Genomic DNA, 19,205 nt, shown 5'->3' on the forward strand with positions numbered 1-19,205 from the left:
CAGCCCTTCTCCTCAGAGTACCTTGTTATTTCCTTTCTGCATGCATACGGTATCATTCTTACAGAATGCAAGCACCTTGTGGGCAGGGACTATTTTGAACTGAACTGAACAAGGTGACATTCTGCCCATTAACCCTCTGTCCTAGGGTTTCCATATACAAGGCAAAATGTGGCTTACCAACAGCCCCATTAAGCGTGCGGAGAGTGCAGACAAACTAAGCTGTCTGGACTGGTATGTGAGTGAGTACAAGCTCACCTAAGCCACTCTATTTAAGCTCTCTCAGTCTATGCTTCACATCCTATTTAGCCATCCACCAGGATGCCAGAGCCTATCTAGCAGAGACATCTTAACATCTGCCATGATGCCATGGAAATCTCCATATTCTTCTCCTCCTCTCCTGTCAGTACCATCCCCCTCCTCCTCCAGTTGTTGTTCTGGGAACAATAATCAAATAAATTATTATTATTTCTACAGGAAAGGGTATGTCATTCTATTATACCTTGGTTAGATTCAAAATCTCTGAGACTGGTGAGATCAAACCTGATCACTACTTACCCACATGGTTTTTATCTTCCTCTATTAAAATACAATCTCTTACAGGACAAAACCTATCGTACAACTGCACATATTTATATCCCCAGCACCTAGCATAATGCCTGACATGTAGTGGGTGCTTAACGAATGGTCATTCATTCAGGCATTCTACAATGTCTTAGTCTAGATTTTTCCCTCCTTCTAAAACCCATGGAAAAGTCATGGGGCAAGACAGCAGATTTAGTCACTGCAGCTGCCTGAACTTACTGTGAAGAGGCTCTTTTTCTCTGGTGTGGAGGGCTGCAGTCTTCGGTCCTCTGTCTGAGGATCCTGGACTTTCTCAATCCCAGCTCCTAGTAGCTCATTCTTTAACAAGGCAGAGTAGGCTAGGCCATCTGTATAGACATAGGATAATGTAAGTGCTATGGCAAAAAAGTAAAGAGGAAAGAAAACTTCCCTCCCAAGGTGAATAGCAAAGCTCAAAGCTTCAAGATATTTTCACTGATGGCATATCTGCTACGGGTGCTTAATAGGTAGATAACAGGAACCAAAGAATCAAGGTGAGGATTAAGTTTCCAACCTTTGCCATTATCTGAAGTGGCATCTTTTGCTTTCCGATTCTGACTAGGTGATTTCTCATTTTCCTGAGGAAGAGAAGAAAAGATAATGGTAAGTATTTATCTTCCTTTCTCCATTTAAGCTATTTATGCATTGGAGTTTTTGGCTATCATTTCAGCTAATTTACTAAGAGTGAAGGATAAAAACCCTAGTGGCTGGTGTGATTATCCAAAGGCATCCACTGCTGAAAACAGCAACAAGTGATACAACAATATAAAACACTCACCAGTTCAGTCACTGAATTTTTTTTTCTGCCAGTCTAGCCCCTGTCCTATTCTAGGCTATACAGTTTATATTACAACATAGCAAATAATTATAGAGAAGTAAATGCAAATAAAAATCAATCTTCTTTTATCCCAGTTCAGCTGTTGCTTACTACTGACCCCAGGCATGCAGTAATCAATAATACTGTAGTCTTCCACTTATGATTTTCCCAAAGCTCTTGTACCACTCACATTTATTCTATGGAAATTAATGCTCCAGTTGGCTCCAGCTCTCGAAGGTATAAAGCGGTCTCCATGTTTGCTGGGAGAAGACATGGGAGAATTGGAAGGTGTCAAAGTTCTTCTCATCTCAGCAACCTGGAATTATAAAATCTGAGTCAGTGGGTAGACTAATTACTATTAAAAAGTGTACTATTTCTAATTTACAAAGAGTTTTCCTCACAATCACCCTGGGAAGTAGGCTGTGTAAGCATTATCATCCCCATTAACAGATGAAACAACTGAAGCTCAGAGAGGATAAGCAGGTTGTGAGGTCAGAGTCACATGACTAGGAAGTAGGAAACATCTAAATGAGTAACTCTGGGCTGCTTCCTAAAGCACCATCTTCAGAGATCTCCCTGCTTTTGTTCCTTTGCTCATACTATTCCCTATTGCCTGGAATGCTGTCCTCCCCGTGTCTAATGAATTTTTATAGGATCAGAGGGCTATAAAAGGCCTCAGAAGTTTTCTATTCCAGGGGCAGCTAGGTGGCACAGTGGATAGAGCATTGGCCCTGGAGTCAGGAGGACCTGAGTTCAAATGCAACCTCAGAGATTTGATGCTTACTAGCTGTGTGACCCTAGACAAGTCACTTAATCCCACTGCCTAGCAAAATTAAAAAAAAAAAAGTTATCTATTCCAACTCTCCCACTTTGTAGGTGAAGAAACTGAAGCATAGAGAAGCCAAGTTGCTCGAGGTCACAGAGGCAATGAATAATAGAGCCAGGATTTGAACCCTAGTCCTCTGATTCAAATTAATTCAACAAAAATTCATTAAGCACCTACACTTCCCCAACTTTCACAGCCATGTTCAGCTGCTACCTCATGTATGAAGTCTCCTCTGATCATCTCAAATGGAAGTGTTTTCTCTCTACTTTGTTCTGCTATAGACTTATTATCTATAACATACACTTGGTACCTATGATATAGTGCCTTGTGCTATACAGTTATCTGTTTATATTTATTCTCTCCTCTACTTGAGTATATATAGGGTAAGACCCAATCTCACAAGTACTTTGCACAGTTATTAAAAAAAATTTTGTTGAGGACTAAATGAACAATCTGTAAACTCCTTCTGAGAGGTAAGAATCAAAATTTTGGATACTTGATCCATGGAGTTAACTGAATTAAAACCAAACCAAACCAAACCAAAAACCAAACCAAAAAAACTCACCTCTTTCATTATTACTTCTAGTGACAACTGAGAGGTACTGGTGTCTTTCTAGTCATCGTGCCCAAATTTCACCAAATGTAGACATTATTCTTGCATAAATTATCTCTGACCATGACTACATGACTAGCTTTTAACCAGGTGGTCTAAGAGTATGTAGTTGCTGTGGTTGACTATTTAATTTAACTTAAACAATGCCATATAACTACATTGTCTGTTTTTGCAAAGGAAGCAACTTTTGAAATCCAAAAGGAAGTTTGGAGCACTACTTAAAGGGCTGTTGAGAGAAAAGCAGTTTTTTTCTGGTTACTTTTAATAGATAAGAAAGCTTGTGTGGAAGATGCTGTGTGGAGCAAAAATTAACACTTCACTTAAATCCACAAAGAAATGCTCTTTTATAGCACAGACTCGTAGCAGGTCAGTGCTGGGACAAAAGAATCCTAAGAGAAAATGACTTTTTAAGAACACCAAAACAATAAAAACAATGCTTCCTATACAACTTCAGTGTTTCTCTTTACTTCTGGTGTCTGTATTTCAAAGTTTCTTTTCAGCATTAGGAATACTTGAAGTTCTCTATTTCATTAAGTCTTTATTCCTAGAACCTCTACCCCCACCCCAAGAATATACTTTGTTTTGCTGGATAAGTTATTCTTGGCTGTTAAGCCTATGTCTTCTGAGTTGTAGAATATCTTATCCTATACTTTCCATGCCTATGTCTTTTGAGTTCTAGAATATCTTATCCTACACTTTCCATTTTTCTATAGCGATGGTTGCTAAATCTTGTGTGAATCTGACTGTGGATTCTCAGTACTTGAATTCTTTTCTTCTTGGCTGCTTGTTAATAATTTTATTTGACCTGTAAGCTCTGGATTTTTGGCAATGATACCCCTGGGAGTTTTCATTTTGGGATTTCTTTTAGGAAGTGCCCGACACTAAGAGATCTGGGCAGTTTTCTTTCATGATTTCTTAAAATACGATAGCTAGGCTTTGGTTTTTTTTTTTTGTTCATGGCTTTCTGATAGTACGATGAGTCTTAAACTCTCTCTCCATAATCTGTCTTCCAAGTCAATTTTGTTTTATATGAATTCCCTGACTTTTTTTTCTATTTTTTTCAATCTTTTGACTTTGTTTTAATATTTCTTGTCTCATGGACTAATTATCTTTTGTTTGGTTCACTCTCATTTTCAGGGATTCTGGTTTTATACCTCTTGTGCTAAGCAATAAATTTTTTCTTTTTACTTTTTGATGAGGCAGTTGGCGTTAAGTGACTTGCCCAGGGTCACGCAGCTAGTAAGTGTCAAGTGTCTTAGGGCAGATTTGAACTCGGGTCCTCCTGACTCCAAGGCTGAAGCTCTATCCACTGCACCACCTAGCTGTCCCTATTTTCTCTTTTTAAATCTCTCCTCCTTTGCTCTTGTGTCTTTTCCTATTCTTTCCTCTAGCATTCATTTATAGTATTTTAAATTTTGAAATATTCTTGCATCATTTCTTCAAAGAATTCCAATTTATCTTGTGGGCAAGCTATGTTGCTCTTTGAGGCTTTATTTGCAAGTATTTTGAAGCTGTTCTCTTGTTGATTTGTGCCTTAGGCATCTCTGATATAACGTTCTTTTTGTTTACCCATTCTTCCAGCCATCTCTCTGGGGAGCCTAAGTGTTGCTGGCCTAGCTGAGAGCTCTAGGGGCTAAGCCTGTAATCTCAGACCCATACTGTCCCATACTGAGGGATCTGGATACTGATTCCTTGCTCCACACCCCCAGGGAGGATTGCTGGCCTGGGACTAGCACTAAGACTGTGATCAGCTCAGGGTGTTCCCACATTGCTGGCCTCGTTCGAAGTTCTGAGTGCCAAGTCCATACTCCTAGACCTTTGAAAGACCCCATGTTACTGACCTGAGCCTGGAACTGAGACTGTGATCAGTTCTTGACAACTCTGCACTACTCTTTTAGCTAGCAGTCTTGGGCACTGAGCCTGCGATCCTGGTCTAGTTGCTTCATAGTTTCTACCGTGCTCAATTGCTTATAGGTTGAAATTGTTACCTTGGACTGGAAAGATGACCATTGCGGTTTGTCCTTCGAATTACCAATTACTAATTGGCCTGGTGTTCTTATTAGAGAAGGCGTGGTGGCCTTCACAGCTATACTAACAATACACCAATGTGACTATTCACATCTTTTGTCATCTTTGCTTATTTGCAAGATATTAGATGAAATCAGTTATCTGTTTCATTTGATGCAGTGAATAGAGTGCTAGGCTTGGAATCTGGAAGACCCGAGTTCAAATCTGTCCTGAGACACCAGCTGTGTGACCCCAGGTAAGTCACTTATGCATCAGCTTCCTCAACTGCAAAATTGGGGCAATAATAACATCTACCTCATAAGGTTGTTTTGGGGATCAGATATTTGTAAAATGCTTAGTACAGTGACTGGTATATGGTAGGTGCTTAATAAATGCTTGTTTCTCTCCTTTCTCTCTTCTTATTCCGCCATTTTGGCTTGGGCTCTCATTTTCCAAATCTTTCCTTTAATGCTTTTACTTCTTTTATAAAATCATTTTAAAAGACCTAAAAAAAACCCCTCTAATTTCTTCTAGAAATTCTGCTCTTTATGGTGGGGAATCTTTTTTTAATTGTTTATTCATTCTTCTAGCCTTACTTCTTAAATTGAAAATTTGTATTAGGGCCAGACTCTGCACTTCTGGAAAGAATGTCTGAGCCTTGTCTGGTTCTGGTTTATATTCTCTTGGGTTCTGCTGCCTTCTCTACAGATTGAATGCTGTGTTCTCCAAAGATTTCAGGGGTAACTCGGGCTGGGAGCCTGAAAGTTTTTAATGATCCCAAAGATATCTGATCTAGGGCAAAATGTTATCACTGCTCTTCTAGTTTGAGCTTTGCAAGCTCCTAATCCCATTTTGGGTGTGGGCAAAAAAACTGTGTAAATTTCAGTTTGAGTTCTAGTAGACTGTTGCTAGCCTTAGGCACCATCGGCAAGCTGGAAGTCCGGTTCTAAAAAAGTTCTAAGTTTGGAACAAAAGAATTGTAGGAGTCCTTGCTCTGAAGTCCCTCTTGATCTGAGGTCCCTGTCTTGGTCATCAAGTCGTAGGCTTCAGACTGGGCTGGGTGCTGAATTTAAGATCCAGTTCCAGAAACAGAGCCACACAGTTGCTGCTTGCTTCTGTTTCTGCTCCTTGCTTAGCACTAAGCTTCAGGTCCATAAATGTTCCTTTCTTGATCTGTCACCTCAAGGCACAAATCTCCATGCTGATCTGTGCCCCAGATCAGGGGTATGAGTAACAGAAGTGCTAAGTGGCACCTGTTTCTGATCCCTGCACAGTGTCAGGTCTATGCTTGATCTGGGATATCTTCTTGCCCTAGTGCACAGCCAAAGTCACCACACGGAAGTTTGGACACAGTCTGTGAATGTCTGGCTGAAGAACTAGACGTATTGTACACAAAACCTTAGGCTTGAGAACTACAACTGTGAGTGAAGTTTTTGAAATCATAAGAAATTTTAATTCCCTTTTTCTATGTTGAGAACCAATGTTTCTATAGTTAACAAAATGGTCAAAGCTCAGGGTGAGGTCCTATCAGGTATAAAGACAAATGCCCTACAAAGCTCACTAACCAGATTAAAAGAAGTGATACACACACACACACACACACACACACACACACACACACACACACACACCCCCCCAAGAGTCAAATACTTCCAAAGCCCCTGTGCTTAAGCATCTTTTCATTCATAAGAAAACAATTTCTGGTGTTATTTCTTTTCTCTATTCCTTATGTGCCCCAGCAAATGTTAAGTAAAGGCTATCTTTTCTTCAGTTTCTCAAACTTTACACATAGGGGTCCAATTTTTGAAAACCCTGACAAAACCCTCAGAAAAATCAGCATATTACATTGGTGCCTTTAGGGAGCTTAGTTTAATGGAAAGTGCATTTGGCTTAAAAGTCAAGAAAGCTGGCTTCATGTACTGGCTCTGTCACTTATTCTCCATGTGACTAGGACATCAGACTCAGTTTCTTCATGTTTAGCGTAAGTAGAATCAGGGGAGTTTAGCAGTTAGAAAGTGGCACATATAGAAAAAGAAGTATCTTGGAAAAAAGTAAATTTCCCAGAAGAAGCTGAATCACATGACAGGGACACTACAGAAGGGATCTGTTTCATGGTGGAGCTGGACTAGAGGAACTCTCAGATACCTACTCTAATGGAGAATCTATGGTTCTATGATCTACCACAATACAAAGAAAACAACGATGATCTGAAAAGCTCTTGGAACACAATCATTTTCAATCATCTTCCAGGATGCTACAAGATATACCACGACTATGAAAAATTAATGTTGGTTGTGAGCCTGGAACAGATCTAGTTAATTTGAGTCAAAGCAGAGATAAGCAGCCTCTAAAATTCTTTTAAGTCATAACATGCTGCTGTGAAAATGAAAATGGGGAGGGGCAGCTAGGTGGCACAGTGGACAAAGCACCGGCCCTGAAGTCAGGAAGACCTCAATTCAAATCCGGCCTCAGACCAAACCGCTTGACACTTACTAGCTGTGTGACCCTGGGCAAGCTACTTAACCCCAACTGCCTAACCAAAAAAAAAGAAAAAGAAAATGGGGGCAACCAAAAGCCAGAATGGAGGCAGGAAAAAAGATTTAGGGAAAACGGGTAAGGATTTATGGGGTCTGAAAATATAAGACCACTAAAGAAACAAAGTTAAAGGAGTAAGTTTAGGAATCAAAATTTAAAAGGGCTCTCCAAAAAGTAGTTGGCCACCTGAAAGTTTCTTTGAACAAAAAAAAGTTACAAAATGTCATCCTCACTTCAATTTTAAAACATTTATAAAGCATCCACTGTTTATAAAGCTCCATGCTAGCTAAGTACAAAATTTAGATAAGACATGATTTTCTACTTTCCCAGATTTTTGGAATAGAGTAGTGCTTAAGGGATGATTTTCTAAGACATCTCTTGTATCACTCCTTTACTCTCCATTCCCAATACCGTATCACACAAGATGTCACTGTCTCACCTCTAGCTAGAGAGAGGATTATAGAATATTAGAATTGCAAGAGACCTGGAGAGATTATTTAATCTAACAACTCCTTCATTTTCCAAATGTTGAATCTGAAGACAAGAGAGAAGAAATTACTTGCCAAAAGGTCGCGCAATAGCCTCAGAATCACAAAATCTTAAGAGTTAAAAGAGATCTCAGAAAACATTTAGTCCAACCATACTTGAAAATGAATCCTCTCTAGGGGCAGCTAGGTGGCGCAGTAGATAGAGCTCCAGCCTTGGAGTCAGGAGGACCTGAGTTCAAATTTGACCTCAGACACTTGAAACTTACTAGCTGTGTGATCCTGGGCAATTCACTTAACCCCAACTGCCTCACCAAAAAAGAAAAAGAAAAGAAAAGAAAATGAATCCTCTCTAAAAACAGTCTGATGGTCATTTAGTCTTTGCTTACAGAATTCCAGTGATACAGAATCTATTTAGGTAGCACACTCTTCAGTATAGCTATCATTTTACCAAGCCAAAATTTGCCTTTCAGCAATTAGACTGTAGCCTCTTAGGTTAAAGAGAACAAGTCTAGTTTTCTACATCACAACTCTTCAAATAATCCCCTCCCCTCTCCCACCCAATTCCCCAAGTCTTTTCTTCTTTACGCTAAGCATCCCTAGTTTATTCAATTAATGCTTAGATGGCCTATTCTCTAGTTCTTTCATCATTCTAGGCATCCTCATCTAGACATGCTCCAGCTCATTAACGTCCTTTCTAAAATGAGGATCCCAGAATTGTACACAGAACTTCAGATAGGTTAGAAGTTAAAGATACAGCTATTAATAGCTTAATGTGAGGAAAAACTTCCTACTGATTAGCTATCCAAAAAATGGAATGGGCTGCCTCAGTGGGTAGTAGGTTTTCCTCACTAAAGGTCTTTAAGGTAAGAGCAAGTGACTATTTCTCAGGGATGCTATTGACTGGATTTATGCAGGCAGAGGCAAGCATAGAAAATCTGCTCAGCCATTTGATCTGTGGGTCTCTTCTAACCCTGAATTTTGGGCAATCTTGGAAAGGTGACATCTTATATAGCTTGCATATACCTCACTCCCACTCCCACAGTACTGAACATGACTGATAGTGTTTCAAGCCATATGTTCACAACAGTAAGTGGATGACTGGTTTTCTGCCATTTCTTTGCTTTTGGCAGTTATGCTGAGACCTTCTTCAGTAACTCACGGAAGTTTCACATGGCTCTACTGTGGAAATCAACATTCCCAGATCCCTTTCTCATCCATTTGTTTGCTTGTAGGAAATATTTTCATTGCTTATTTTCCTTTTATGTTATCCACATCAATTAGCTCTCCTGAATTTACTTTGTGGTTTTCATGTTTCTTTAGTTTAGGTTTTTAGTTTCTTTAGGCCAGGACCAGGTCGGTGTACAGACATTTGGTAAAATCAGCTTGGGGTACAAAATTGGCAAAAGAATGTGATGGGCTTGTGGTGGGCCAACTAAGCTAGAGAAGGCACGGAAAGAGATGGACAACTTACACAAGGCATTGTGTTTTCATTCTGGATGTTGATCTGTCGAAGGAGACGCCTTTCATAATCTTGGTCCATGGTGAAAAGGTGCGAGCTGTGGCAGCCTTCAGACTCAGGGCCTTTGATTCATGAGGTCCAATTGTTAAAGTCAGTCTGCAGCAACAAGGAAGGAAAGAAAGAAAAATATCAAGCAATACTATGTTAACTTCGCCAATTTCCACTCAGGAGGTTGAGGACAGAGAATCTTCCTACAAGAGATTCAGACAATAAACACGCTTTTTGATTGATTCAAAGGTCAGTGTCATCCCTATCCTGTAGCCTAGTATAGCAGAAGGAAGAGTAAACTACATTACAGGATGTCAGGAAGAAAATGCTGTGCAAATCAATCAATAGCATTTATTAAAGGCCTACTATGTGCCAGGCACTGTGTTAAGTGCTAGGGATATAAAGACAAAATAAATAAAACAATCCCTGCCCTCAAGGAGCTTATACTCTACTGGGAGGGAGAATATACACACAGAATAAATACAAGGTAGATGGAAAGGGCACTAAGCATTTGGGGGAAATCAAGAAAGGTTTCATGTAGAAGTTGGTACTTGATCTGAGCATTCTCTAAGGCAGAGGTGAAAAGGGAGTGCATTCCTGGTATAGGGGATAGCCAGTGCAAAGACATAAAGATAGGAGATGGAGTGCCATGTGTAAGGAACAAAGAGAAAGACAGTTTGGCTAGACCATAGAGTGTGGGAAGGGGAATAACTTATGACAAGGTTGCAAAGATAGGATTGGGAACAGTTTATGAAAGGCTTTAAAAGCTAAACAGAGGAGTTTATATTTCATAAGTCCAAAAGCAATATTATATTAATGAGTTATTTTTTATGAGGCTGCTGTTGTCAAGAATTCAACAACAGCTATTTAGTTATACTATTTTGGTTGAGATTTCTTCACTATAGTAAGACCTGGGTGACTATTTTAATTTTTAATCATAATTACCACTTGGCATTTAAGTATCCACATTTGTGCTAGATGTTTTATCTAGTACAAAAAAGATATCATCCCTACCTTTATCCAACAATCTGACATTTATTAAGCACTTGCTTTGTATGAAGTACTGTACTACATGCTAGAGATGTAAGACAAAATGAAAAAAGTCTTTGTCCTTAAAGACATACATTCTATGAGAGAACTACAACATGTAAACTGATAATAATTTTAAGAGGAAGCAAGCATTAACACCGAAGGGGAGCAAGAAGAACTCCCCATAGGGAAAGGCACATGTATTAACCTTTAAAGAAAGCTAGGGATTCTAAGAGCTAAAGCAAACTCTAGACACAAAGGACAGCCTGTGCCAACTCACAAGAACAGCAGAGACGAAGTGCTGAGTTTGGGGATAGCAAGTAGGTTAGTACAGGTAGAACACAGAATGCTTTATGGGGAAAAATATGCAGTAAGTCTGAGAAGGTAGATTGGAGCCAGATTGTGAAGGGCTTTAAAAGCCAAGCTGAGGAGGAGCCTCAATATTTATGCTTGAAGAAGAAGGGCAAGGTGGGATATATTCAAACAAAGTTGCATCATGACTATGTCCTATGGTTTTCCACCTATATACGCTTTTGTTCTTTTCCTCTGACTTTTTTCCCCAGTTCTTCAAACCAATTCCTAGCCAATTCTTCAAAGTTCAACGTAGAAGCAAGTCACTTCATTGAGAAGCTTCCTAAATATCCCTGTTTAGAAAGAATCTCATCTTCCTTTGAACTACGTATCAGTTTCCTAAACTGAAAATAAAGGAGAATGGACAAGATTATCTCTAAAGTCCCTTCTGGCTTTAAATCCCATGACCTCATACCTTATATTATAGTTCCTCATACCCATTTCCCATCTTCCCTACTAGACTATGAGCTCCAAAATTTGGACAAGGATTAGAGGTCCTATTTACCACTTTATTGCCCTTCTGAATCAAACAATACCAAGAATGTGCCTAACACACATTATCTAGTACAATCCCATCACATGTCACTCAATATTCACTGAATTAGATCTGTGCATACACACACACACACACACACACACACACACACACACACACACACACACACCACAGTCTTGGAAATCTGACCATCGGTTTCCACTAATAAACAAAATTTGAGCTAGAAATCTAGATTGGCTGAGGGTGTTTTTAGGTTTCTTGAAACATCCACTTTTTTTCTCTTTTAACCCACAACTGCATACTCATGCTATTTTTCATCTTATCAGACTGCGAGAGTAAAACCTTTAAGAAAACCATGGCTCTCAAATATTTTCCTTCTACAAATCCTTCAGAGGGCTTCTGTGAGCCCCATTTGTTTCATCAACCTTCTCCCTAAAATAAATATAAGCCTACTGCTCCTCTTTTAAGCATTTCAGTGGATCTAAGTACAGGGGTGGGGAACCTCTGGCCTCAACGTCACATGTAGTCTTCTAGGTCCTTCGGTGCAGCCTTTTGATTGAGTCCAAGTTTTGCAGAACAAATCCTTCTGTTAAGAGGATCTGTTCTGGTAAGTTTGGATTCAATCAAAGTGTTTCACTTGAGGTCCTAGAGGGCCACATGTGGCCTTGAGGCCGCAGGTTCCCCATCCTTGATCTAGGAGAAAGCAATGGAGATGAACTTACTTCAAAAATTACTACATTTGCTGAAAGTACTCCTCCTCCCAATCCACTTAGGCACTCTCTTGATACTTATAAACTGCTATTTTTTCCTAATTGTTCTGACAGGAACATAAGGGTTTAAGGGGAAGTAGGATAAAGACAAGAATATTTGCCTTTAAAGGCAGAGTAGTTTACAGAAGGAAGACAAAGTCAGAATGGTTCTCCCTGGGTTGGGAGTGGGGCAGAGGTGGGATTTAGGATAGAGGTGAACTGAGATACAATAGCTGTGATTTGGGACACAGATGACTTAGGCTAAAAGAAGATTGAACCAGAATAGCTCAAGTTAGGGGGCAGAGGAAGACAAGGTTCAGGCTGTTAGTTAAATGTCATTATAGCAAATGCTAGGACACTAGAAATACTTTTGTAGTACCCAAATTGTGTCACAGAGAATATGCTTAAACTAGTTATTTGGGACATCAGCTAGGGTTTAGACAATCTTTTTTTTTATTATACTAAGATTTCCAGTATAATGATATTTCCATTAGCACTTGCTTAAGGAATGTAATGGAAAGGTTACTGGGCTTGGAGTCATAAAACCTGGTTTTGAGAGCCAGCTGTCTTGTCACTTGGCTGTTTGGCCAAGAATAGGTAGTCACTACACCTCAGATTCTTCATCTATAAAAGAGAAACAATAATCACTCTCTTTCACTAAAAAGGATGTGAGGATGGTACTCTATAGACCATAGAGTGTTAAATAATATAGGACCTCTTACCACATAACACAGTAGAAAGAACAATAAATTTGGAGTCTAAGGACTTGAGTTCAAACTTAGGTTCCTTACTATCAATGTGTCCTTGGGCAAGCCAAGTCCCCTTTCTCAGCCTTGGTTTCTTTATGTGCCAAATATGATTCTTGTTCTCCCAAGAAGCAAAGAGAACTTTGCATTTCTGACCCACTTCATTGAACCATTTGCTTTACACACATGAGAAACACTTGTTTGCACTTTCTTATGTGTGAAATTTGACCTAAGGAAAGAGAATTCTTTTGTTGGGATAACCCTAAAACTACAGGTAGCAATCAAGGCTATATGGTCAAAGATAATAAAATTAGCCCTTCTGAGACACCTCTCACCTACATGCCTGGCCTTCAATTTTATTACAACTATGATGTCCAAAGGACTGTGCTAGTAGTTAAGATAGCAGTGCAACTAAACAAAGGAAAGACAATAATCCACAAAAACACTAACGCACTTTCATCTCTCTCGTGGCTGACAGTGATGGGAGTACTATATCATGACAAACAAGGGAACAAGCACTGGGGTGGAAAAACTCTGGATTTTAAGTTAGAAAAACTGGAATTCAAGTACCAGCTTTGCCACTTAACCTATTATGACCTCAGGCGAATCAAAACCTCAGTTTTCTCATCCATAAAATGGATATACTGGTACTACTGACATTATAACAGTGAAGATCAAGTGAAACAACTAATATATATATAAAGAGCTTCAAAACCCATTGCTAGACATACTGCAGTCCCTCTGGGCCTTGGTCCCTTCTTCAGTACACTGGATCTCCTCACACCTCCCTATCCAACAACAAAGGTGTACTCTTAAAACAAACAGAGTAAGATAAACACTTGAGTTTATCAAAAAACATACTACATTTAAAGGTGCCAGACCTGGTACTCTCCATGTTTACCTATCTGGAGACAGATTTGTTTAAGTGAAAGAATCCTAGCTTGAGACTCAGGTAACCTGACTTCTATTCACTATCATGGTAACTGAATAACTGTATTACCTTAGATAAGTCATTTAAACTCCCAAGGGCTTAAAAATTTCATCTATAAAAGAAGGAAGTTGTGCTGTATTACCTCTAAGATCCCTTGCAGTTTTATTAAACTTGTAAGCCAGAGGATGAACTGGACATCTCTACAGGACAACTCTAAGGTACTTACTTGGAGTCCTAAATTAAAGAGCACTGTTAGAATTTAGGACTTAACAGAAAAGGTTAAGTAGGGGCTCTGTAGTTTATGTTCCAGACCTCCCATTAAAGGTGCACTGGTGGAACACTCCAGTACAGAATGTGTATGAATCCACTCCACTGAGTTATTGCCTTAATGTGGCAGAAAATGTTGGCCTTTAAAATCAGGAGATCAGGGTTGCAGTTCTGTCTCTGCCTCTTATCAGGTATGTAATCTTGGGCAAATCACTTCACTGGGCCTCAGTTTTCTTTTCTATACAACCAGTGAGACTGGTGAAGCTCCCTCATAAAATCTAAACTTTAATGAGTAAAATAAGGTAAAGACCTCTAATAATAATATATGTGTATCCAGATCAGGAAGCTTGTAAATAGCCCGGATAAATATATTACAAAAGATAAGTATAACTACAAATTGTTCCAGGATCTGACATGAACAAAACAGGATGTACTACAGGATACTTGAAGGAGTGAAAGGCAGGTGAAAACTATGTAACGATTCTGTAATTTCCACTGCTGTTGCTGGGGTAGTTTTGTCGTGTTTAGATTGTGCCCTCTGAAGCCCAGCCAATGGGATAAGAGGTAGGGTGCTAGGGAGGGGTTGCGGTTAGAACCTATAAAAATGCTTGCTTGGTTGGTACCACCTGCGATCTTGCATGGAACTGCCTTTTGGTGCAAGTTGCCCCTTTTCAAGATCAAAATAAAATCCTTTCTACTTTCTACCTGGAGAAGCCTCTGAATTAATCCGGGTAAGGGTCATCCCTGCCCCACACAACCAGGATAATAATACTCCTCAAGGATCTTGTGAAGAACGCACTCAGTAAATTTTAAAATATTATAGAATTGTGAATTATTAAAAGTAGTAGTCTATTTCACTTATTCATTGAGCAGAAAGAGAACATTTTAGTCCTTTAGAGATCATTTAGTTCAATCCTTTCATTTTACAAGGCCCAGAATGGTTAAATGACTTGGCCAAGGTAACACAATTAGTTTGTGGCAGAACTGAGACCTGAACCCAGGTCTCCTGGTTCTCAATACAGAATTCTTTCCACTGTACCACATTGTCTCACTGGATCAATTACAGATTCCTTGGTCTGCTTTTCAGTACCTTCCACAGAATAGTGCATACTTATCCTTCCAACCTTATCTCCCACCATTATCTAACATAGAATGTTTTGCTTCAGTCAGTTGGTTCACCATGTGCCATGCTCATTCTTGACTCTTTGCCTTTATGAATTTTACAACCTGGTTTACAGAGATAAGTGTTTATCCAGGTAACCAAGACCAGTGTACTAGCATGGTCCAGCAGTACAAAATGTTTTCCTTTTATAAAATTTCTTCTCTCTACATGTAACACAAGACTATTGCTAGAAAGGAAATGTTTGCAAATCACTAGGCCTACGTTCACATAAAATCTGGCTACTCAATTACATTCGTTTTCTTTGTATTGGGAAATCTACCTATCTTCTACAAGAAGCCTTTCTCAGGGCTCAATCTTAGTGCCTTCGCTCATTTCATTCTAGTTGTATCTTGTTTGTACATGATTGTCTGCATGTTGCCTCTCCCCTTAGACTGAGCTGTTTGAGTATAGGGGCTATTTTTTTTCCCTTTCTTTGTATCCCCAGTGCTTGGCAAGTTGTAGGCACTTAACAAATGCTAGTTGACTTATTTGAAAGAATCATTAGAAACTGAATGAATGCTTTTGTCTCAGGCAAGATGATCCTCTGCTCTAAGGACTAATACTAATACTACATACTACTTTCTCTAAGTATCCTACTCCCCAAATGGATATTTAAAGTCAATTCAAATAAACATTTATTACACATGGTAACTGTAAGAACTGACATAGAAAACCACCAGGACTTACCACTGCTCCCTAAGGTCTTATAGGCCTTATGATCTGCCCTATCTCTATACTCTACAGTTCCCTGGCACTGTCAACAGACCTACTTACATAACCTAAAAAAAATCAAACACTGGGTTTTGCCATTTCACACACCCCGCTCCACACACCCCAGCACCAATGGCTGCACCCTACGAATTCTGTGCTTTTCCATTTGCCCTGCCACGGAACTCCTTTGTGTGGTCTCCCCTATTCATATGTGAGCTCCTTTAGAGCAGAAATGGTCTTGCCTTTTCTTTTTGTATCCCTAGTACACAATATGTAAATGCTTTTTCATTTATATTCATAAGAGAAGGTACAAAGATTAAAAGACATGGTTCCCACCCTCATGAAGCTCACAATTTGGTAAAGAAATATAATACATGATAAGTGAATTAGAGATGGGCTTGGACTCGAATTGCATTGTGCTGGCATCTGAACAGAGCTTTAAAGGGCAGGTAGATTTTAAACAGGCAAATCAAGTAAGAAGGCCATTCTAGACCAGGGTGGGGAACCTGTAGCCTTGAGGCCACATGTGGCCCTCTAAGTCCTAAAGGAGCCCTTTGACTTGAATGCAAACTTCACAGAACAAATCCTCTTAATAAAAGGATCTGTTCTAAAACTTAACTCAGTCAAAAGGCCACACCTAAGGACCTATAAGGCCACATATGGCCTTGAGGCCAAAGGTTCCCCACCTTTGTTCTAGGCAAATGGAGCAAAGATACAAAGACACAAAAGCACAGAAAGACAGAACAGTTCAGTTTGGCTGAAATATATTGTGAGGAAAAACATGAGATTCAATTCACTAAACATTTGTTAAGTTTCTAGTCCCAGTGAGATCCTGAGGAAACAAAGACAAAGATGAAAGCAGTCCTGCCCTCAAGGAACTTGCATTCTACTGAAGAAAAAACAATGACACAGTAGAAAGATAAGCAAATAAAAAAGTTTGAAGGAAAGGCAGCATAATCAGGGGCAGCAGGAAAGGCTTGTAGGAGGTGGCATTTGAGCTAAGTCTTGAAAGAGTTAAGGATTCTAAGAGGAGGGGAGAGGAAGAAGTGAATTCCAGACATGTGGGACAGTCTGTGCAAAGGCATGGAGGCAGGAGATAGAATGCCATGTGGGAGAACAGCAAGTAATCCAGTTTGCCTATAACACAGATGAAATGACTCTAGAAAGATAGGTTGTAGTCAGATTGCGAAGGGCTTTAAGTGCCAAGCAGAGGAGTTCATTTGATAATAAAGGCAACAGAGAGCCACTGATGAAACCAGATAATAGATGGCTTAGAATATCAAGCTAAAGGAACAATTCAGACCTCAGACCCCCAAAATTCTTTGGTTGCTTATACCTCTCCTCTTTCTGCCCACCCCCGACTAAACTGTGAATTCAATGAGGATAGCAGCTCTATCCTAAAACCTGTATGTATAATCCTTCCTTGGACATAGCAAATGGAAAATGAGCTGAGTTTAGAACTGAGTAAGAGGTGAATAGGCTGGACTGCATTTGGAAAATTGCACAATCATTACAAGCTACTTACTAGAGCATATGTTCATCTCTTTAGCAACAATATTCTTCTGGTAATGCCATATGGCTGCAGATCATAGAACAGCATGATCATAGAGAAGATATGGAAAGAATGTATATCTGTACCAGCAAAGGGAAGAGTATAGCACTTAAATACTTGCTGAATTAAAATGAAAGATAAGCTCTTTCAAGTAAGTGCACCCCATTTCTCAGTTTTCATAATCTGAAGAGATTTTTTTCCCCTAGTAAATTCTTAAGTTAGACTTTACCACCCTTTTCTTAACCAAAGATCACATTACTCTATGGGTTAGGGAAAAAAAAAAATTACAGTCACTTGGCTTTGGAACACGCTCTCCTCCCTGCCCAACTCAAAGCTGGATTATGGCAACAAAATAAACTAAATAACAGCAGCACAAAAACAAAACAAAACCAAAAAAACAAAAAAAATAAAAAAACCCCAACAAAAACAAAAACAAAAAACTAAATAGCAGAAGCAATTCAATTTAACAGTCCAGGTTGTCACAAACAAGTATAGCATTCATTAAGCCAGATTAATTAATTAATTATATTAGGATAAGGGCAAGCAGTATGTGCTAGAGAGGTTAAGAGAGGGGAGTGTGTACTGTTTTTGAGATTCCATAGAAATCATTCTACTGTTTTGTTCTTTTTTAAAGGCAGCATGGTGTAGTGGAAAAAATGCTGGATTTGGTGTCATGGGATCTGGAGGATATAAATCTCAGTCTTGCCACATATTACCTGTGTAAGTAGGACCAAATCGCTTAAGCTTTCTAGGGCTATTTCCACATCTGTAAAATAAACAGGTCAGCCTAGATGGCTGTGAAGGTTGTAGTTCAAGTATTACCACTCTCACTTCACAGATGAGTAAAAATTGAGGATGTACCAGGACAGAAAACTTGCAGGCTTGGTACAATCAACAAAGACTTCACAAACACCTCTCAAATCAAGCTACAACCCATTAGGATTTTTTGTTTGTTTTGTCTTTATTAAGGCAGCATGGTATAGTGGAAAAAATTATATGATGTTATGGAACCCGGGTTTCAAGTAACTGAAACAGCTGGGATTAATCTTTTCCACTACAATAATAGCTGCTTCCTGGGGGGAGGGAGGTACAATGCAAAAATAATTAAAACGTGGTCTCTGCCTTCATGGAACTTACAATCTAGGGGACAGAAGGGTGATGGTAGTGGTTGTTTCACAATACTTACACAAATAGACTGTACCAGCCAATAATTATAGTGTAAAACAAGGAGACTATGAGAAAAGTACAAAGTACTTCTTCAAGTTCAGAGAAAGGAAAAAAAACTTTCTGACCGAGATGTTAGAGAAGGCTTCTGGAGGTAGAACTGGAGAGCTGAGTCTTGAAATAACGTAGGTAAGATTTTTTAAAATGAAAGTGCAGGAAGAAAGGAAGGGAGAGAACAGGCTAGGCATAAAGAAATAGTGTGACCAAAGGCACCGAAATAGTAACAATCTAGATATGTACCAAGAACACAAGTAGTTTGTTTAACTGGAGGACAGTAAGTAAGTAGAAAGGCAAGGAAGTAATGACAGAAAAGTCTAAAAAGGCAAGCAGTTGTGAAGGTGCTGAGGATTCTAAATGACAGACCAAGTAGTTTAGATTTTACTCAATCAATGATAGAGCCATCACTTGGACAAGTAGTCATTTAGCCTTTAGCTGAACAGATAAGTGATCCTTATCATACACAAGGCACTTTACCCACAATAAAGTCTAGGCACACCAGTCTTCTCACTGCTCCTCATACACATCACACTACCCCTCCTGCTCTAAGTGTCAGTGTATTGCCTGACCCCATGCTTTGTATGCTGTCTCTCCTCA

At 39.3% G+C, this 19,205-nt stretch overlaps 1 protein-coding gene across 2 annotated transcripts in view; it reads right to left on the minus strand.

The window, feature by feature from the left end:
* Nucleotides 1–19,205, minus strand: part of FZR1 (fizzy and cell division cycle 20 related 1) — a 100,614-nt gene that overhangs the window by 31,520 nt on the left and 49,889 nt on the right. For both annotated transcript variants that reach the window (XM_027851104.1, XM_027851103.1), the window contains exons 2-5: nucleotides 9,358–9,501; nucleotides 1,608–1,733; nucleotides 1,115–1,178; nucleotides 802–929 (exon numbers count right to left, since the gene is read on the minus strand). In XM_027851104.1, coding sequence (XP_027706905.1) covers nucleotides 802–929; nucleotides 1,115–1,178; nucleotides 1,608–1,733; nucleotides 9,358–9,426 — 387 coding nt within the window. In that variant the 5' untranslated portion in view covers nucleotides 9,427–9,501. The remainder of the gene's footprint in view (nucleotides 1–801; nucleotides 930–1,114; nucleotides 1,179–1,607; nucleotides 1,734–9,357; nucleotides 9,502–19,205) is intronic.

Source organism: Vombatus ursinus, unplaced genomic scaffold (genome assembly GCF_900497805.2).
Source record: "Vombatus ursinus unplaced genomic scaffold, bare-nosed wombat genome assembly UNPS02009173.1, whole genome shotgun sequence".
Taxonomy (NCBI): domain Eukaryota; kingdom Metazoa; phylum Chordata; class Mammalia; order Diprotodontia; family Vombatidae; genus Vombatus; species Vombatus ursinus.